At 39.6% G+C, this 23,012-nt stretch overlaps 1 protein-coding gene and 1 pseudogene across 1 annotated transcript in view; both read right to left on the reverse strand.

The window, feature by feature from the left end:
- LOC124799306 (molybdenum cofactor biosynthesis protein 1-like) overlaps positions 1 to 8,044 on the reverse strand; it is a 29,484-nt gene extending 21,440 nt beyond the window's left edge. Inside the window, exon 1 of the mRNA XM_047262897.1 lies at positions 7,955 to 8,044. Coding sequence (XP_047118853.1) covers positions 7,955 to 8,044 — 90 coding nt within the window. The remainder of the gene's footprint in view (positions 1 to 7,954) is intronic.
- A 9,979-nt stretch (positions 8,045 to 18,023) lies between these two features.
- Positions 18,024 to 23,012, reverse strand: part of LOC124799378 — a 72,886-nt pseudogene continuing 67,897 nt past the window's right edge.

Below are 23,012 nucleotides of genomic sequence, written 5' to 3' on the forward strand. Positions count from 1 at the left end.
ACTATATGTTCTGAGTCTTACAATAATTGCATTTCAGCCACTGCTTTTGGAAATACAATTTTTTAATTACACAGTTAAAATTTTGTGTACTTTTTTGTATGTTATTCTAAATAATTTTATTTATACATAACATTATGTTTTTCTTTTAGTTAAGAAGACTCAGGATACGTATGTTATTACTCCCTGAAAATTTGAATTCGCTACTCGAAGTAGTTTCTGAGATTTAGGGAAAAATGCAAGAGAAAATGTAAATTTTCAGGAAGAGTTTTTAAAGTTTTAATAGACTGTAACTCAATATATGCTTAACATTTTATTTTTAGTCACTCAGAAGCACCCTGCACCTTACTGTATATCATCCTCTTGATCTTTTTTAAGTTTTTTCTTGTTTTCTTCTTTCTGGACTCCGTAGTGGCCAACTGTGCTGCATACTTTGCTTTACCAATGCAAACCTTGTCCATCCATTCAAATTCTCTGATGCAGTTTGCTCCAGAATTAATTCCCATATGTTGTAGCACTTTCACGCTACCAATGTTGCCATCATTAAAAGCAATAACAGCATAGCTGACCCCCACTTTAGTGTCTTCATTACGAGAAAAACATTTTTTGGTCTACATCTACATCTACATCCATACTCCTCAAGCCACCTGACGGTGTAGGGTACCTTGAGTACCTCTATTGGTTCTCCCTTCTATTCCAGTCTCGTATTGTTCGTGGAAAGAAGGATTGTCGGTATGCCTCTGTGCGGGCTCTAATCTCTCTCATTTTATCCTAATGGTCTCTTCGCGAGATATACTGCTTGACTCCTCGGTGAAGGTATGTTTTCGAAACTTCAACAAAAACCCGTACCGAGCTACTGAGCGTCTCTCCTGCAGAGTCTTCCACTGGAGTTTACCTAACATCTCCGTAACGCTTTCACGATTACTAAATGATCCTATAACGAAGCATGCTGCTCTCTGTTGGATCTTCTCTATCTCTTCTATCAACCCTATCTGGTATGGATCCCACACTGCTGAGCAGTATTCAAACAGTGGGCGAACAAGTGTACTGTAACCTAATTCCTTTGTTTTCGGATTGCGTTTCCTTAGGATTCTTCCACTGAATCTCAGTCTGGCATCTGATTTACCGACGATCAACTTTATATGATCATTCCATTTTAAATCAGTCCTAATGCATACTCCCAGATAATTTATGGAATTAACTGCTTCCAATTGCTGATCTGCTATATTGTAGCTAAACGATATGGGATCTTTCTTTCTATGTATTCGCAGCACATTACACTTGTCTACATTGAGATTCAATTGCCATTCCCTGCACCATTCATCAATTCGCTGCAGATCATCCTGCATTTCAGTACAATTTTTCACTGTTGCAACATCTCAATATACCACAGCATCATCCGCAAAAAGCCTCAGTGAACTTCCGATGTCATTCACAAGGTCATTTACGTACATTGTGAATAGCAACGGTCCTACGACACGCCCCTGCAGCACACCTGAAATCACTCTTACTTCGGAAGACTTCTCTCCATTGAGAATGACATGCTGTACTTAAAACAAAACTTTTGTGTTGAGCCATCAGGTACTCTGAAATCTGATTTTTGTCACTTTTGCTAACCAGAAAAATCTTCGTACCTTTTTTAATATTTCTATTTACGGCTGAAATCATCGATGCAGTAACTGCTTTATGATCGCTGATTCCCTGTTCTGCATTAACCGTTTCAAATAGTTCAGGTCTGTTTGTCACTAGAAGGTCTAATATGTTATCGCCATGAGTCGGTTCTCTGTTTAACTGCTCAAGGTAGTTTTCAGATAAAGCTCTTAAAAAATTTCACTGGATTCTTTGCCCCTGCCACCCGTTATGAAAGTTTGAGTCTCCCAGTCTATATCCGGCAAATTAAAATCTCCACCCAGAACTATAACATGGTGGGCAAATCTACTCGAAATATTTTCCAAATTATCCTTCAGGTGCTCAGCCACATCAGCTGCTGAGCCAGGGGGCCTATAGAGACATCCAATTACCATGTCTGAGCCTGCTTTAACCATGACCTTCACCCAAATTATTTCACATTTCGGATCTCCGTCAATTTCCTTCGATACTATTGCACTTCTTATCGCTTTAAACATGCCTCCCCCTTCACTGTCCAGCCTGTCTCTGCGGTATACATTCCAATCTGAGTTTAGAATTTCATTACTGTTTACATTTGGTTTCAGCCAACTTTCTGTCCCTAGTACTATGTGGGCATTGTGACCGTTTATTAATCAGAGCAGTTCTGGGACCTTTCTATAGACGCTCCTGCAGTTTACTATTAGCACATTAATATTGTTATTCCCTGTTGCATTTTGTCTACTCCTACCTTGTCGCATCTCAGGAGGTGTCTTGTCGGGCCTAGGGAGGGAATTCTCTAACCTAAAAAACCCACATGTGCACTCCACACATACTCCACTACCCTTGTAGCCGCTTCTTGCATGTAGTGCACACATGACCTATTCAGGGGGACCCTACATTTCTCCACCCGATAGCGGAGGTCGAGAAATTTGCACCCCAGATCTCCGCAGAGTGGTCTGAGCCCTTGGTTTAAGCCTTCCACTCGGCTCCAAACCAGAGGACCACTATCGTTTCTGGGAACGATACTGCAAATAGTTAGCTCAGATTCCACCCCGCGAGGCTTTCCGCCTTCACCAACTCTGCTAACTGCCTGTACGAACTGAGGATGACCTCTGAATCCAGACGGCAGGAGTCATTGGTGCCGACATGAGCAACAATTTGCAGTCGGGTGCAACCAGTGCTCTCTATCACTGCCGGCACGGCCTCCTCCACATCTCAGATGAGACCCCCGGCAAGCAGACAGAGTGAACACCGACCTTCTTCCCCGACCATTCCGCTATTTCCCTAAGGGGCTCCATCACCCGCCTAACGTTGGAGCTCCCAATAACTAATAAACCCCTCCCCCCCATGTGCCTGCTCGGACCTTGCTCAAGGAGTGGCCACATGTCCACTCACAGGCAGAACGGACGATGCCACACGGCCAGCCTCCACACTGACCCTCCGCCTCGTGCGCCGCGAACGCCGCTGAACCCGCCACTCCCCTTGGGAAGAGGGTGGCCCAACCGCGCCCGGTACCCGCAAAGATGTGTCGACAGCAGGGTCAGTGGGTGAAGCATGTAACACCTGGGGTGTACCATGCAATGCACCAGACTCCCCACTGCCACTACACTCCGAGGCAGCAGCCAGAAGACGGCTAACCACGGCCATCAACACGTTCAGCTGTTCGCGAACAGTGGCCAGCTCCTCCTGTGTCCGTACACAGCAGTCTCACATCCTATCCATACTAAGAAATCAATTTACTGTAGAGAGTTAATCAACTTATAACTAGACTGCTAATTCACTAAAGGCGGCTGATAGTTGACTAAATTGTGGTTACTAGATACTTCCTGTAGAAAACAATGAAAATAGCACTACCTGTCTCTGGACTGTATTCAAAACAAACACTAGCACTACTGGCGCTATGGCTGACTAAACAGACTCTCTCTGACTGTATTGAAAACAAACACAAAATCTATGCAACACTATTACTAGCACTCGACAATTAAAGCTTCCTAAAAGCAAAAACACACGGAAGAAGAAGTGACAAGTAAAAAAATAGAGTTAATACTTAAACTAGCGTAGCTCGCTGCACAGCAGACGTGACGCAGACGGCAGTTACGATGACATTGACACTATAAGATTATTGAATGACTCATTGGGATTTTGAGTCTGACAATGCAGACACTTCTTCAACAATTCAGGATTGCCAGGTCTCTGTAAACAGGTTTTATGATATCCACAACTGCTGCTGGGATGGAATGTTTATGGCTGTATGACCTGTTTGAGTACTGGGCATTGCGGTAATTGCACCATGAACCAGATCCAGGAGGGCAAAGATGGTGTACTGGTTTATCATCAGCTGACAGTCTCTGGAAGAAGGTAGCCCATACTGCCTGCTTCATTTTCAACAAATCCTCAGTATTATTTCTAATGGCAATCTCATAATACTGTTGTAGTTAATCAATCATGTTGTCTGTCAGCCTGCTTCTTATGGTCTTACCACCTGAAAATTTCTTGTCTCTCAAACTTTGTTTCAACTTCCTCAATCTGGTACCCATCCTCTTCTGGACATGACCAACACATTCCATTTCTGTGATAAGCTTCTCACCATAAGGCTGAGTGGCTACTACACTGTTATACGCATTTGAGTCTGCCTAACCTAAGAACTTAGTGTAACACACTCCCCTTTAGTTTACAGATCGATTATAAATTTCAACAGCTGCACAGGCCTCCGTACGACTAGTTGTCCTTCATAATTTCTGTCACAGATATGCCCTTCTTCATTCCCTGATTTATACTTATAACAATATTTGGTTAAAATTTGGAAATCTATTAGCTTTCCAGTATCCACACTGGTCACTGTAGCAACAGAATTCTTAGAACTGCAGCTGCACTTCTACCAAGTGCCCCAAAAGCTACTGATATGTCAATCATACCATCGTTTATTTCAGCAGCTTCATTTGCAGCACCCTTAATTGAATCACAGGCAGCAGATTTCACAGCAGCTCCAATAAATCCTGCATACTTGTCCATTTTACAAAGTGGGCGTGGCATATACATCACGACACACATTGTTTCTGCTGCAGTGTGTCCTTTGCCAATAGCTCTCAATCCATAAAACCACCTAATATTTATTTTAAAATAATTATCTTTACACTTATCAGAACTCCAAAATGAATTAGTATATTTACAACTGGCAGAATTAATGATAAGTTTCCTGGCTTGTCCATTTGATACCTCAATGTCTTCATGTAAACTAACTGGCCCTCCACAAACATACAGCACACACATTCACATAACATCCCTATTAGGATGTGTAAATGTATCAGAATATAACCTAACCTACCGTTTGCATGAGGTTTGTTTTGAGATAACTGTGTTATCACTATGTTTTATTTTAATCTTCGAAGCACTAATGGGTGTTTCTCTAGATACTCATGAATTTGCCAGTATTTCACTGTCTGTAACTTCACACACCACATGCTGAATACAATGTTTCTCTTTATTCAAAATTTTATTACCATGAAACCCACATTTCTTAAAAACACTTCATTTTGGAGTCATACTTTCTGAGAGATTTACCAGTCTATTCGTCACTTTTCCTCGGAAAAACGTTAGCACTTTGATATACAAAGCATGTTTATACTATGAAAAGATACGATACTATTTTTGACACTGCTACCAATACAAACACATAATTTAACCTTCATAACACAGCAATCCACAGCTTTCTACAGGGTGGTCCATTGATAGTGACCAGGCCAAATATCTCACGAAATAAGCATCAAATGAAAAAACTACAAAGAACAAAATTCGTCTAGCTTGAAGGGAGAAACCAGATGGCACTATGGTTGGCCTGCTAGATGGCGCTGCCATAGGTCAAACTCATATCAACTGCATTTTTTAAAAATAGGAACCCCCATTTTTTATTACATATTCATGTAGTACGTAAAGAAATATGAATGTTTTAGCTGGACCACTTTTTTCGCTTTGTGATAGATGGGGCTGTAATAGTCAAAAATGGTTCAAATGGCTCTGAGCACTATGGGACTTAACTTCTGAGGTCATCAGTCCCCTAGAACTTAGAAATACTTAAACCTAACTAACCTAAGGACATCACACACATCCATGCCTGAGGCAGGATTCGAACCTGCGACCGTAGCGGTCGCGCGTTTCCAGACTGTAGTGCCTAGCACCGCTCGGCCACTCTGGCCAGCTGCTGTAATAGTCACAAACATATAAGTATGTGGTATCACATAACATTCTGCCAGTGCGGACGGTATTTGCTTCGTGATACATTACCCGTGTTAAAATGGACCGTTTACCAATTGCGGAAAAGGTCGATATCGTGTTGATGTATGGTTATTGTGAACAAAATGCCCAAGGGGCGTGTGCTATGTATGCTGCTCGGTATCCTGGACGACATCATCGAAGTGTCCGGACCATTCGCCCGACAGTTACATTATTTAAGGAAACAGGAAGTGTCCAGCCACATGTGAAACACCAACCACGACCTGCAACAAATGATGATGATGCCCTAGTAGGTGTTTTAGCTGCTGGGGCAGCTAATCCACACATCAGGAGCAGACAAATTGCGCAAGAATTGGGAATCTCAAAAACGTCGGTGTTGAGAATGCTACATCAACATCGATTGCACCCGTACCATATTTCTATGCACCAGGAATTGCATGGCGATGACTTTGAACGTCATGTACAGTTCTGCCACAGGGCACAAGAGAAATTACAGGACGATGAAAGATTTTTTGCATGCGTTCTATTTAGCGATGAAGCATCATTCACCAACAGCGGTAACCTAAACCGCAATAATATGCACTATTGGCCAACAGAAAATCTACGATGGCAGCGACAAGTGGAACAGCAGCGACCTTGGCAGGTTAATGTATGGTGTGGCATTAAGGGACGAAGGATAATTGGCCCCCATTTTATCGATGGCAATCTAAATGGTGCAATGTATGCTGATTGCCTGCGTAATGTTCTACCAATGTTACTACAAGATGTTTCACTGCATGACAGAATGGCGATGTACTTCCAACATGATGGATGTCCGGCACATAGATTGCGTGCGGTTGAAGCATTATTGAATAGCATATTTCATGACAGGTGGATTGGTCGTCAAAGCACCATACCATGGCCCGCACGTTCACCGGATCTGACGTCCCCAGATTTCTTTCTGTGGGGAAAGTTGAAGGATATTTGCTATTGTGATCCACCGACAATGCCTGACAACATGCGTCAGTGCATTGTCAATGCATGTGCGAACATTACGGAAGGCGAACTACTCACTGTTGAGAGGAATGTCATTACACGTATTGCCAAAGGCATTGAGGTTGACAGACATCATTTTAAGCATTGATTGCATTAATGTGGTATTCACAGGTAATCACGCCGTAACAGCATGGGTTCTTAGAAATGATAAGTTCACAAAGGTACATGTATCACATTGGAACAACCGAAATAAAATGTTCAAATGTACCTACGTTCTGTATTTTAATTTAAAAAACCTACCTGTTACCAACTGTTCATCTAAAATTATGAGCCATATGTTTGTGACTATTACAGCGCCATCTATCACAAAGCGAAAAAAGTGGTCAAACTAAAACATTCCTATTTCTTTACGTATTACACGAATACGTAATAAAAAATGGGGTTCCTATTTTAAAAAACACAGTTGATATCAGTTTGAGCTATGGCAGTGCCTTATAGCAGGCCAACCATTGCGCCAGCTGGTTTCTCCCTTCCAGCTAGACAAATTTCGTTCTTTGTAGTTTTTTCGTTTGACACTTATTTCGTGAGATATTTGGCCCAGTCATGATCAATGGACTACCCTGTATATAAAAAAGTACCGATTTTATTAGGTCTCGAAATAATGCATGTAAAAATTTTAACATTTTCAACTGGTGTAGATTATATTTTAGAAAATAAACTAAAATACTTCCCACGCAAGTTTATAAGTAATATACATATCATTTTTTTGGAAAATTGCAAATTTTATAATCAGATAAAAACCCGAAAAAGTGAACAAGAATGTTTTCCCCTTCTAACTCCCCTTAAAGTTACGGAAATGTGCAAGCTTTTGGAGCCAGTGGCTTCTTCTTCTGGCAGAAACAATGAAGGGGAAGGAAAAGGGAAGAAAGAAAAGGCTTGTCAAGGTTTAGGAAATAGGGAGAGTTGCAGAAAAGCTACAGAGAAACCTAGGCCAGGACAGACTTACTGAATGGGATGAGAAATATATAACTAAACCAGTCCATCTCTCATACCACCAGCAGATGTGAAGTATTCTTGTGATTGGTAGTAAGTCATAAACATTAAATTATTTTCAATGTATGTTCATATGTAATACTGCACGTACCTTTGAGGTATCATTGGGCCCATTGGGAAGAGGATCGAAGTTAGGCCACTGCTTTCTAATTATTTGGAGCATTTCACTAAATGAGACCATCTTCCCATCATTCCATTTGTTGCCGCTGAAAGGCATGTACTTGATAAATCTTAGGTCAACATTACTCTCTTTTGTTAACTACACAAAACTGCACACTTCATCTTCATTAAAACCTCGCGTTACAACACAATTTATCTGTGGAAGAAAGACACCATTAAAAACTTGGTATCAGATAAAGCATGGTTTAAACAGAGTTTGAAAGACTCTATAGATGAATATCTTAACAGTGGCTGTTAGGCCAGCTTAAATAAGAATGTCTGTTAGATTTCAGTTCTGAGAGCACTTTGTCATAACAGTCAAAATTATGTACTTTTTGTTTGATAAATTTATTAATAGTGCATAACAATGTTTCAGTCTGACAGCGTATCAATTCTGAAAATATTAGCTGTTCCAGTTTGTATTGTATTCACCTAGTTTGATGATCTCCTGACAAACGATCAGGGTATTCAAATGTTTTATATTTTTTATGTTATACTTTCTGGCATGTTACTCACCCATGAGAATCATCTCATGTTTTGGGTCTTGGAACAAAAGCTGAATCTAATCTAATCTGACCTACAAAATAATGGTTCTACAAGTCTGTTGTTAAATTTGTATACCTCACTGATTCTGTTAAATTAATCTTTTTCTCTTTTTTTAGAGAATGTCTGAATTTATCTTAGCATGCCAAGCTGTTAACCTTCTTAACAATTTACGAAAATTAAACTACATACATCTCCAATCTTTTTCCCCACTCCAACGCACACATCTTTTGCTGAAGGTATTATTTTAACTATTACATTAAATTATGAAGCTTTCTTGAAACTGTGCTGCCATTTGTGAAACAAAGTTAAAAGTGTTCTCAAGATAAAAGGTCTTCACAAAAGGAGCATTTAGTATCTGTGCAGGTGGTAATACTGACAGCCTTCATATAAACAAGCCCAAATGGTAGAACATCCTGCTTTACTCATACACGCAATGGCAGAAAATAGGAAAAGAGCACACCTTTCATTCAAGCATTGAATATATAAACTGATGAGACAAAACACTATGACCTCCTGTTTGATAATGTGTTTGTCCACTGTTGGAACACAATACAGCAGTGATTTTGTGTGGGACAAGTTCAACAAATTTCAAGTATGTTCCCAGCATTATGTGAGGTATGTTCCCAGCATTATGCAGCACTGCATGTCTAAGCACAGGTCATGTAATTCCCATAAATTGGAGATCAGTGGTTTCTGGGTGCAGAACTGGTATCTGATAGCATCGCAGATGTATTCCATCAGATTCAGAAGGGGTGAATTTGATTCTGGCCTCGTGACACTGAAAGTCATATTGTTGAAACATGTCACCTTCATTAGGGACAGGGTGCGGACAGTGCACAATAATGTTCACACAGAACAAAGCTGTTATGGAGCCTTCAGTTACTACCACAGGACCCACAGAAGACCAGGTGAATGTCCTCCATAGCATAATATTGCTCCCACTGGCCTACGTCTGTAGCAAAGTGCACCTTTCAAGCACCAATTCACTCTGTTGACAGTGTATGTGCACAAAACCGTCAAGCAGGTGTAATGCGAAACATGAATGATTCAACCAGAAGACACATTTCTATTGATTCACTGCCCAATCTCATTGCTCCCGAGCCACAGAAATTGTAATTCAACAGTGTTGTCAACATGGGAACATACAGGGGTTGTCTGCAGCAGAGCCCTATGTTTAACAATGTGCAATGAATGGAGTGCTCTGAAATACTCGTGCTTCCACCAGCACTGTGTCATCAGACCTGCCACAGAAATTAGCTTTCTCAGCCGAATGTCATCTTTTTTAAAGGAACCATCCCAGCATTTGTCTTAAATCATTTAGGGAAATCGAGGAAAAGCCAAATTTTGGTGGCCCGATGGGACTCGGGTCCGTTGTCCTCTCGAAGGCAAGTCCACTGTCTGACCACTGTGGTGGCATGACCTAGTCTTAATTAAGCCAGAAAATCCTGGGAAATGCTGACATACTTATTGATTTAAGATATAACAATTTAAAACAATCCTTTCATGAATTTCACTACAATTTTCTGCTCTTTTGAAAAAAAATTCTTTTGACTGTTTTGATGTTGTTTAATATGTTTAAATAATGATGGCAGTCTCTATAAAAGGGCAGTTTGACTTTTAAGTTTAGTTATACTGTTTTGAACTACATCCTTCATCTATTTGTCCACCCAGAAGTGCTATAGGATATAACTTGAAGACTATGGTGAGGTGATGGGGGACAGTCATGTGTTGAGAAGGTGGTGCTGCCAGAAATGAAGTGTGACACTGCATACAGGGAGAATAAAAATACTCTATTCCATATTCATTTACAATCTAATTCTGGCCCCCATATGGTTTTGCTTTTCTCCAATAAGAAAAAAGAAATTGTCAGCAACTGTCTTTATCAGGTCTTAAAAGGAAACAAACAATAGAAAATCTAGGCTGGAATAATGACCATATTATAAAAAAGATACATTGCTATTCACAGTATACAGGAGATGTTAGGTCACAGACAAGCACAACAAAAAGACTACTAAACACGTAAGCTTTCGATCAGAATGTCTTCTTCCAAAGTGGACAAAACACACACACACACACACACACACACACACACATACACACACACACACACACACACACACACACACACACACGACCGTTGTTTCTCCCATGATGCGCAGTTGCTCCCAGTCTGGCCCTAGCAGCCAGAGACAGTGGTCATGTATGTGTGATCTGCATTTGCGCGCATGTGTGTGTGTGTGTGTGTGTGTGTGTGTGTGTGTGTATGTGTGTATGTGCATTACTTCTGCAAACCTTTCAGAAAGGACACGGTATGCACTTCATTCAGCAAGATGAGTAATAAACAATATTAGCAATACTGCATCAAACTTGTTCACTTTCATCTTTGGATTAAACATTCGATTTCAGAGAGTACAGAATTTGGCAGAATCAAATTTTGGGGATATGTGGAACTGGGACAATGGCATATTTTTCACCCATTCAACAAACTAAGCACTGCTGATTGCTACTTTTATTGTGTCTGCTGCTGCAATGCATATATGAAACTGTAAGTGCAGCATCTATGATGGAATAAAATGTTATACAAATGAAACAAACTCTCGTTGAGAACATGTTCTATCATACACAGTCTATTATTTGGTTCTTGTTGATCATTATCAAAGAAAGCAGCAGTGTAAGTAACCGACTTAAGTACAAGAAGAGTGAATCTTCTAAGAGTTTATGCTTTGAGCGGCTCCTGGCAGACCAGTATTACATTCAGATGCACCAGTGCAGGTTGACTGTATCATTTGGACCTTCACATTGACCATGAAACACAGAAATTGCATCGGGATTGAATACAAAATGTACAATGCTGACTTAAGTACAAGACGAATGATTCTTCTCGGAGTTTGTGCTTTGAGCGGCTCCTGGGAGACCAGTATGAGATTCCGATGCACCAGTGCAGGTTTACTGTATCCCTTGAACCTTCATATTGTCCATGAAACACACATATCGCATCGGGATTAAATACAAAATGCACATTGCCAACTTAAGTACAAGAAGAGTGAATTTTCTAAGAGTTTGTGGTTTGAGCGGCTCCTGGGAGACCAGTATTAGATTCCGATGCACCAGTGCACCATAAATGTATCCCTTTGACCTTCACATTGACCATGAAACACAGAAATTGCATCGGGATTGAATACAAAAGGGACAATGCCGACTTAAGTACAAGAAGAGTGAATTTTCTAAGAGTTTGTGGTTTGAGCGGCTCCTGGGAGTCCAGTATTAGATTCCGATGCACCAGTGCAGGTTTACTGTATCCCTTGGACCTCCACATTGACCATGAAACACAGAAATTGCATCGGGATTGAATACAAAAGTGACAATGCCGACTTAAGTACAAGAAGAGTGAATTTTCTAAGAGTTTGTGGTTTGAGCGGCTCCTGGGAGACCAGTATTAGATTTCGATGCACTGGTGCACGTTGACTGTATCATTTGGACCTTCACATTGGCAATGAAACACAGAGATTGCATCGGGATTGAATACAAAAGGCACAATGCCGACTTAAGAACAAGAAGAGTGAATCTCCTAAGAGTTTGTGGTTTGAGCGGCTCCTGGGAGACCAGTATTAGATTCCGATGCACCAGTGCCGGTTTACTGTATCCCTTGGACCTTCACATTGACCATGAATCACAGAAATTGCATCGGGATTGTGTACAAAATGGACAATGCCGACTTAAGTACAAGAAGAGTGAATTTTCTAAGAGTTTGTGGTTTGAGCGGCTCCTGGGAGACCAGTATTAGATTCCGATGCACCAGTGCACGTTTACTGTATCCCTTGACTCTTCTCATTGTCCATGAAACACAGAAATTGCATCGGCATTGAATACAAAACTCACAATGCCAACTTAACCTCAAGAAGTGTCAATCTTCGGAGAGTTTGTGTTTAGAGCGTCTCCTCGGAGACCTGCATTAGATTCCGATTCACCAGTGCACGTTTACTGTATCCCTTTGACCTTCACATTGACCATGAAATACAGAAATTGCATCGGGATTGAATACAAAAGGGACAATGCCGACTTAAGTACAAGATGGTGAATTTTCAAAGAGTTTGTGGTTTGAGCGGCTCCTGAGAGACCAGTATTAGATTCCGATGCACCAGTGCAGGTTTACTGTATCCCTTGGACCTTCACATTGACCATGAAGCACAGAAATCGCATCCGGATTGAATACAAAATGCACACTGCCAACTTAAGTACAAGAAGAGTGAATCTTCTAAGAGTTTATGCTTTGAGCGGCTCCTGGGAGACCAGTATTAGATTCCGATGCACCAATGCAGGTTGACTGTATCATTTGGACCTTCACATTGACCATGAAACACAGAAATTGCATCGTGATTGAATACAAAAGGTACTATGCTGACTTAAGTACTAGAAGAATGATTCTTCTAGGAGTTTGTGCTTTGAGCGGCTCCTTGGAGACCCGTATGAGATTCCGATGCACCAGTGCAGGTTTACTGTATCCCTTGGACATTCATATTGTCCATGAAACACACATATCGCATCAGGATTGAATACAAAATGCACAGTGCCAACTTAAGTACAATAAGAGTGAATTTTCTAAGAGTTTGTGATTTGAGCGGCTCCTGGGAGACCAGTATTAGATTCCGATGCACCAGTGCACGATAAATGTATCCCTTTGACTTTCACATTGACCATGAAACACAGAAATTGCATCGGGATTGAATACAAAAGGGACAATGCCGACTTAAGTACAAGAAGAGTGACTTTTCTAAGAGTTTGTGGTTTGAGCGGCTCCTGGGAGACCAGTATTAGATTCCGATGCACCAGTGCAGGATTACTGGATCCCTTGGACAATCACATTGACCATGAAACACAGAAATCGCATCGGGATTGAATACTTATTGCACAATGCTGACTTAAGTACAAGAAGAGTGAATCTTCTAAGGGTTTTGTGGTTTGAGCGGCTCATGGGAGACCAGTATTAGATTCCGATTCACCCGTGCAGGTTTACTGTATCCCTTGGACCTTCACATTGACCATGAAACACAGAAATCGCATCGGGATTCGGGATTGAATACAAAAGGCACAATGCCGACTTAAGTACAAGAAGAGTGAATCTTCTAAGAGTTTTTGGTTTAGGCGGCTCATGGGAGACCAGTATTAGATTCCGATGAACCAGTGCAGGTTTACTGTATCCCTTGGATATTCTCATTGACCATGAAACATAGAAATTGCATCGGGATTGAATACAAAATGCACAATACCGACTTAAGTACAAGAAGAGTGAATCTTCTAAGAGTTTATGCTTTGAGCGGCTCCTGGGAGACCAGTATTAGATTCCGATGCACCAGGGCAGGTTGACTGTATCATTTGGACCTTGACGTTGACCATGAAACACAGATATTGCATCGGGATTGAATACAAAATGCACAATGCCAACTTAAGTACAAGAAGAGTGAATTTTCTAAGAGTTTGTGGTTTGAGCGGCTCCTGGGAGACCAGTATTAGATTCCGATGCACCAGTACAGGTTTACTGTATCCCTTGGACCTCCACATTGACCATGAAACACAGAAATTGCATCGGGATTGAATACAAAAGTGACAATGCCGACTTAAGTACAAGAAGAGTGAATTTTCTAAGAGTTTGTGGTTTGAGCGGCTCCTGGGAGACCAGTATTAGATTCCGATGCACCAGTGCAGGTTTACTGTATCCCTTGGACCTTCACATTGACCATGAAACACAGAAATTGCATCGGGATTCAATACAAATGAGACAATACCGCCTTAAGTACAAGAAGAGTGAATCTTCTAAGAGTTTGTGCTTGCAGCGGCTGCTGGGAGACCAGTATTAGATTCCGATGCTCCAGTGCAGGTTTTCTGGTATCCCTTGGACTTTCACATTGACCAGGAAACACAGAAATTGCATCGGGAATGAATACAAAAGGGACAATGCCGACTTAAGTACAAGAAGAGTGAATCTTCTAAGAGTTTGTGGTTTGAGCGCCTCCTGGGAGACCAGTATTAGATTCCGATGCAGCAGTGCACGTTTACTGTATCCCTTGACCCTTCATATTGACCATGAAACACAGAAATTGCATCTGGATTGAATACATAAGGCACAATGCCGACTTAAGTACAGGAAGAGTGAATCTTCTAAGAGTTTGTGCTTTGAGCGGCTCCTGGGAGACCATCATTAGATTCCGATGCTCCAGTGCACGTTGACTGTATCATTTGGACCTTCACATTGACTATGAAACACAGAGATTGCATCGAGATTGAATACAAAAGCACAATGCCGACTTAAGTACAAGAAGAGTGAATCTTCTAAGAGTTTATGGTTTGAGCTTCTTCTGGCTGACCAGTATTAGATTCCGATGCATCAGTGCAGGTTGATTGTATCATTTGGACCTTCACATTGACCATGAAACACAGAAATTGCATCGGGATTGAATACAAAAAGTACAATGCTGACTTAAGTACAAGAAGAATGATTCTTCTAGGAGTTTGTGCTTTGAGCGGCTCCTGGGAGACCAGTATGAGATTCCGATGCACCAGTGCAGGTTTACTGTATCCCTTGAACCTTCACATTGACCATGAAACACGGAAATTGCATCGGGATTGAATACAAAACTCACAATGCCAACTTAACCTCAAGAAGTGTGAATCCTCGAAGAGTTTGTGCTTTGAGCGTCTCCTGGGAGACCTGTATTAGATTCCGATGCACCAGTACACGTTTACTGTATCCCTTTGACTTTCACATTGACCATGAAACACAGAAATTGCATTGGGATTGAATACAAAAGGGACAATGCCGACTTAAGTACAAGAAGGTGAATTTTCTAAGAGTTTCTGGTTTGAGCGGCTCCTGAGAGACCAGTATTAGATTCCGATGCACCAGTGCAGGTTTACTGTATCATTTGGACCTTCACATCGACCATGAAACACAGATATTGCATCGGGATTGAATACAAAAGGTACAATGCTGACTTAAGTCCAAGAAGAATGATTCTTCTAGGAGTTTGTGCTTTGAGCGGCTCCTCGGAGACCAGTATTAGATTCCGATGCACCAGTGCAGGTTTACTGTATCCCTTGGACCTTCACATTGACCATGAAACAGAAATTGCATCGGGATTGAGTACAAAAGGCACAATGCCGACTTAAGTACAAGAAGAGTGAATCTTCTAAGAATTTGTGCTTGCAGCGGCTCCTGGGAGACCAGTATTAGATTCCAATGCTCCAGTGCAGGTTTTCTGTATCCCTTGGACCTTCACATTGACCAGGAAACACAGAAATTGCATCGGGATTGAATACATAAGGGACAATGCCGACTTAAGTACAAGAAGAGTGAATCTTCTAAGAGTTTGTGCTTTGAGCGGCTCCTGGGAGCTAACTCGATACAATACACCCAGGAAGTGGAGAGCAACCCGCACTGGACACCTCAAAAGGCAGAACATTGGGAATTATTGTAGATGTAGCTAAATGGAATATCTGAAGGGAAGTAACAAAATAATGTGTTCTAGGATGGGACAAACCTGCCCAAGTCCTCTACAAAGGATACCAAGGGTCTAAATAATGTTTTGATAACATTTTGTATTTAAAAATATTTGTGTGTACAAATTGTTCATGTTGATGTAAATTTGACAATTTAAGATATGGTCATGTTTAGGAACAATGTAAGAAATAGGTGTTATGTAAAAGCCAGTGTGCTTTTGTTTGAAATGAAAATAGCTGTGGGGAGTGCAAAAGGTGCGAAAGGCGAATTGGCATGCTACCTTGAGCAAGTGCGGGAAGTAAGTCACACAGTCTGTAGGCAGCAGTGATTGAGGTAACTCCTTTGTGGAGCAGAAGCTTTGCCTGCAAATTTTCATAAAAATGCCTCGGTTGAAGACTGCAAACAGCTTACAGCATAGCTGCGAGTTGTTGAGCTACAGTATGTAAAACTGAATGAAGCCAAGAAGAGAAATTGAGCCCATACAGCAAGAAACTTGCAGGCCGTAGTGTGGGTAGTGTAGCCGTCATAACTGTTCGCCACACCCAAGCCTACAGCCACCAGATAAGATTTTTTTCTATTTTTACCTTTGTACAGCATGAACCATTAATTTAAACTGTGTTTTAATAATCATTCTTGAACTTTACGGAAACTGGCTCACCCTGTCATTTCATCCTAATCATACATCTGTATAGGGTTCCTTCCTGGTGTTTGATTAATCCGAGTGTCCTGTTTTACAGACTTATGAAGTGCCAAGTTAATATAAAGAGGCACCATTTAAATTGCTTTAGTGTAAATAATAAAAATGTTTTCTTAACTATTGCAAAGTGTTATCATTTGCTTACATAAAATTCAATCAGAGTGAAGTGCCAAGTTAAAATAAAGAGGCACCATTTATATTGCTTTTTGCATAAATAATAAAAATGTTTTCTTAACTATACCAAAGTGTTATAGTTTGCTAACATAAAATTCAATCAGAGTGAAGCCAAGTTACTAGAACCTGTTAGATGGCTATACAGAATTAATTCAAAGAATAATAGCTTTTGAAAGTAAGTTCCACCAAGAAAGAGGTTTTCTTTAAGTGAAATGTTCAGTTAAAAAGTGTGTGGTTTAGTGTCTAAGTATTTAAATTTCTTGATTATGGAAAGTGCTTTTCTAAAGGTTGTCCCCTCCACCCCGGCTAATTTTTTTTACCTTCCTTGAAGTTATCTACTGGGCTTTTTCTTTTTTAAAAACATAATATATAAAGATGTAGCCAAAAATTGTTTAAGTGGGGTAATTTATTTGAAGAGCCAAACTAAACAGTAGCAAGAAAGTAGGCAAAATTCACATTTCTGCTTCTCCAATACTTCACTATTTCATTGCCAGGATAGGTTGGTGACCATTAAGTACATGTTTTAAACCACTAAATGAACTTGGAAATGAGTTGTCCTAGCTTCAGTATATTATTATTCATACTGTGTTTCTATCTAGCCACTGGGTAAGATCTTAGGAAAAGAAGTGAATAGTACAATTTACTTATCCATTAGATGCAACACACGGTAAATCCAGTAAGAAGGATAACTCTATTGATTATCTTTTCCTATAAACAGGACTATCCTACCATAGTGTATTTTATTTGGAAACTAAACTAAATTTTAGTAAGAGGGTTATACGTGGCAACATAGAGACAGGGTTTCTGTTATTTACGTAAAAGCATACTAATATCATAATGTTAGTGTTATAAGGTCCTATTAATGTGTGGTCATGACATTTGTTAAATGTCTCACCACATTCCTATTGAAACTATTTACTCTTGTTGTAAATAACACCTATGACAATTTTATACAAATGTCCACTAAGACTTTGCTCGTCAACTTTCATTTAGGTAACAGCGATCTTTTAGATGTATTTAAATCAGTACTGTTAAGAAATACTGACTAGCTTTATTTTCAAGAATCTCAAGTTTAAGTTATACATACTGTTATCCTCCAATAAGAATCATTGGCCGATTCTTCATCTTTGACAGGTTCATCATGCCTGCAATGCAAAACATTATCTTTTGTATTAACAGATGAAATCCAACTTTTTAAATTTAATAAATGCTTATACAAACATAAAGTTTCTTCAAAAAATGTATTTCTGACAACTTCCTGTCACAGATAATTTTCACTGAATGTTGCAATCCAGTTATATTGCTGATGAGAAGCAAATGTTGATCTTTTCCCTCTCTTCCTTCACCATCTCCTGTTTTGTTCACCTTGACATATTTCTGCCAAAAAGACTACCCCAATGGATCCACTGCTTATATATAACACACAGTAAATTCAGTGCAAATATTTCCTTAACACAGGATGTGCATTGACGAGCTTGAATTAATCAGAAAAATATAAACAGATACTAACCATTCCACAGCTCTTACAAAATACTTGCATTAAGTAATCATCAAAGCTACTTTTTGTACAGCAAGAGGACTAACAGTCAAAATGGTGCTACATGCTACAGGCAGTGCAATACAATTTATTTTACTCATTGCTACAGCAATAAATGTACTTATAAAAATATTCAGACTTAGACTATAATCAAATACAGAGAGAGAAAATATTCTAACTAAAGAGATATAGCAGCCATAGGCAGAAACAAATAAAAAAACTGATACTAATCTTAGCTTTGAGGACCAAAAGTTTATTCATCTGGAAAATGTAAAAAGAGAAATGAGACTGTTCAAGAATTAAGGACAAAAATTCAGGATCTTGAGTCAAGGAAGATGTATGGTTAAATGAATGAAAAAACTAGACTGGACATGATGAAATTCATTTGCGAAATAGCAGCAGATGATGTAATTTTAAATGCTGAGAAATAAGATCTCTTCAAGAGGAGCCACCAAAAGGTCAAATAAGTGAAGAACAAGCTGAAAATACCGGTAAATGGGCTAAAATGGCGGCAAATAGATAAAGGTAACAGAAAGAAAGTGCTGAAGAACAGGCAACCAAACAACAACAACAACAACAATAATAATAACAGCACATTGTACCAATATATAATAGCAGTCCCACAACATCTGGAGGAAGATTTTCCACTAACAGAGCAATAAATTCATGAAGCCATCAAATCATTCCAAAACTTCAAAGCAACAAATGAAGACTCTACTGCAGCAAAATTATTGACATAGTCAGAACACACAAATGATCTACAACTGCTGTTTGAGAACATTTGGAAAGCTGAAGAGATTATGGAAAGCATTAATCCACAGCTATGAAAAAAAGGGGACACACAAAATGTCAACATTTGCAGAGATGCCTCACTTCTGCCAGTGGTATACAAAATATTATCAAAAATTCTCTGGACAGAGTTGTAGAAACTTTAGACAAATAACTGGGAGAATCTCAAGGAGCTCTAGAAAGGGAAGACCCTGCACAGAACAGATGTTTATTAGAAAATCGATAATTCTCCACATACTGTTAATCACCAAACCTATAATAGTATCACGTATTGGTTTCAAGAAAACATTTGATTTGATAGGCAAAGAAATTATAGGTAAAATCATCAAAGAATTTTGTGTTAAAGCAAACATAATCCTCAAAACACTAGCAAATAGGATGACTGAAGCTAAATTTATGGGAGAAGTATCTCAACCATTTGAAATAAAAACTGGTGTTAGACAAGGGGACAGTTTATCACCTTTACTGTAACACTGCATTCTAGAAAGAATAGAAAATATCTGGAATTTGGAGAAAAAAAATCACAAAATTGAACCAATAATTTTAGGACGAAAAACAAATGGAATTAAGGTAAACTGCCTGGCTTCTGCAGATGATTCTGATATACTTTCAAAAAATCTGACAGACAGTTATTGAAAGAAATCTTTTGGAAGAAGTAGCAAAGAGAGCTGGTCCCAAAATTTCAGCCGAAAAACCAACATTGATGACAATTTCAAACAATGCATCAACATTCTTAGAAAAACAAAAATGTAAAATAGCATTAGTAAGTAAATTTAAATATATTGGACAAACTGTACAACAAAATGGACTAGAAGAATTAACAGTAGATGCAAGAGTCAGCAAACTGGAGAGAGCAAATCGTTTGACAAAGGATATTTACAACAAGAAATGTACAACTAAAAAAACAAAACTAAAACACTATCCCACAGTGGTATGACCAGGAAGTTTATATGGATGTGGATGCCTAATGATGAACTATAAGCTGGACAGAACAGAGGTTCCTCAAAGGAGCATGAGTAGAACATAATGGTTGCAATACAAGCTACAGATGGCTGGAAAATGAGAAGTAATGAGGAGATCTACAAAAATTTTGAGAAAATATCAGAAGTAATGGCTAAAAGAAGATCAATCTTTTTTTAGAGACCTCTACTGAATGAGTAGTTCTGGAAGAAGGAATCAATGATAGCATGGATTACAGAAATAAGAAAGAAACAACATCAAACAATCAGAAATAATAGAAAGAAACCTTTTTACAGATAAAATACTGAATTTAAAAGGATCATCACCTCTCCAAGATCAAAATTAATTTCATCCCTCTCAATAAGTCCGTGAAAACCGGAAATAAAATTCATAAATATGATATTGCGAAGCTCAAAATCAATCAAAACATATTGGAACAATGCCACCAGTAAGTGACAGTTGAATCCCATAAATGGGCAGACATTGCCTCCATGATCCAACAAGCAGCTAATACTACAATCCTGACAGCTAAAAAGAGGAATCATACATGGTGGAATGAGGTTTGTGGTGAGGTGGTGGCCCAAACAGCAAGTGCATGGAAAAAGTGGAACTCTACCAGGAGACCTGATGATTTTGATGTATTCCATGAAGTTCGAAAATATGCAGCCAGAACTCTACGAAGGGCTAAGCAATTGCAGAGAAACAGCAGTTAGAACAGATCGATCAGCGTTTCCAGATAAACAATGTCAGAGACTTCTATCAGACGTTCAAATCGAATTTGAAAGGATACCAAGCCCCTAGTTTTTGTTTCAGAGACGAAAATGGAAAGCTCAGTGTTGTGTACATAGTTCCGCGTATTCAGCGCGTACACAAATTTCCCACTAGAGTGCGCCCCGCTAAGCACAACAGCGTAGGCGCAGCGCTCGTCCATCTCCGCACTACGAGATGGCGCTGCCATAGAGACGGACCAAATTCTGCTTCCGCCGATCCGCGTATTAATATGTAACGCAGCCAATGAGATTGCTGCAAACATAGAACACTTTCTCCTCGCGCAGTGATACATGAACGTGCGAGGTATTATAACAAGTGTTAAGACCTTCGATCAGTCAGTCTGCATTTGTCTGCACCAGTCTGTACCAGTCTGCATTAGTCTGTACCAGTCTGCATTAGTCTGTACCAGTCTGTACGAGTTCTACAATTGTCTGTACCAGTCCATAGTCAAGATTCAGTCTGCGCCTAATAAGCTTACCATTTTCCTGTACATAGCCATGAAGATAAATGTATAGACACTTTTGTCAAGTATCCGAGATATATGTGAGAATAAGATTAATGTACCAATACCAAAGGAACTTCAGATTGTCAATTGTAAATAGCATCCAGAACCAAGTTAAGTAATTTTTATATTTGTTATTATTTTAATAAATGTATGTGAAAATTAATCAAGTTCTGTTTAAAGTTGGTCACCGTCAATCTGCTACTCTAAGCGTGCAAGTGGCATTTCTATCGTCTGACCTAATGGCAGAAGATAAACACGCCATGATAAGACCACGAGACATATTGCTGACACTCGCTTACTTCGTTAGAGCAACAAGTCAAATAATCTGATGGTGTGTGTACTGAAGGTCTTACAGTACGCACACCACACTCGGCCTGACCAACAAAGAAAACTGCAAGATAATGTCTCGTTACTTTGAAAACCTACTTAATTGTGATGAACCGAAAGAAAGATTCCCTGTATGTGCCCCAATCCACAAACTACCCCTCATCTCCATCTAGTAAACAGGAGACCAAAGATATCATCAACAACTTTAAGAATAATAAGGCAGCTGGAGAGGATTCAATAGTGGTGGAACTACTGAAGCTGGCAAATAATGAAACTCTAGATATACTAGTCCAACTTTTTGAGGAGATCTGGAGAGCTAGGACGATACCAACTGAATGGCAGTCAGCTTTAATCCATCGTCTACACAAAAAAGGTGATAAATAGAATGTCAATAACTATAGGGGTACCTCATTAGTATCTGTTCCATATAAGATTCTCTCCAAAGTGATACAGAATAGAATAGAAGATCATTGTAACCAACTGACTGGGGACTATCAAGCTGGTTTCCGAAAGGGCGATTCTTGCGCAGAACAGATCTTTAACCTGAAGAACATCATCAGGTACAAAAAAAATTGGAAGAAATAACTATGTGGTCTTGTTTGTTGATTTTCAGAAAGTATATGACTCCATCGACTGACAGGCATTAATGAATATTTTGGAAAAGTTTGAGGTGGATAATACATCAAGAAAGCTGATCAAACAAACTCTTGCTAACACAGTGTCAAAAATTAAATTTATGGGTGAGGTATCTGAACCCTTTACAATCAGAACAGACATAAGACGAGGAGACGGACTATCCCTCTCCTTCTCAAATGTGTCTTGGAAAAGGTCATTCGAGAGTGGAGAAAGTTATTAGCCCAAGAAGAAACAAATGAAGAGTGGTTCAAACTTGGTCCTAAGAACAAAGGGGTGTGCATTGACTGCTTAGATTTTGCGGCTGACCTGGCCATTTTTGCTAACAACATAGAGTCAGCAGTCAACAAGATAAATAGGCTGTCAGAAAGTACTGAAAAAAGTTAGACTCCAGATCTCTATTCAAAAGACAAAATATATGACGAACATCTGTGACGGACCTGAATGGATGATAACCAACCTGGGAAAAAATCGGATGAGTTAAGAATTTCAGGTATCTCGGTGAAGTCATCCACCAGGAGAATGGATTAAAAGAAGAAGCAACTGTCGGGATGAG

The sequence above is a fragment of the Schistocerca piceifrons genome, chromosome 1 (assembly GCF_021461385.2).
Source record: "Schistocerca piceifrons isolate TAMUIC-IGC-003096 chromosome 1, iqSchPice1.1, whole genome shotgun sequence".
NCBI lineage: Eukaryota > Metazoa > Arthropoda > Insecta > Orthoptera > Acrididae > Schistocerca > Schistocerca piceifrons.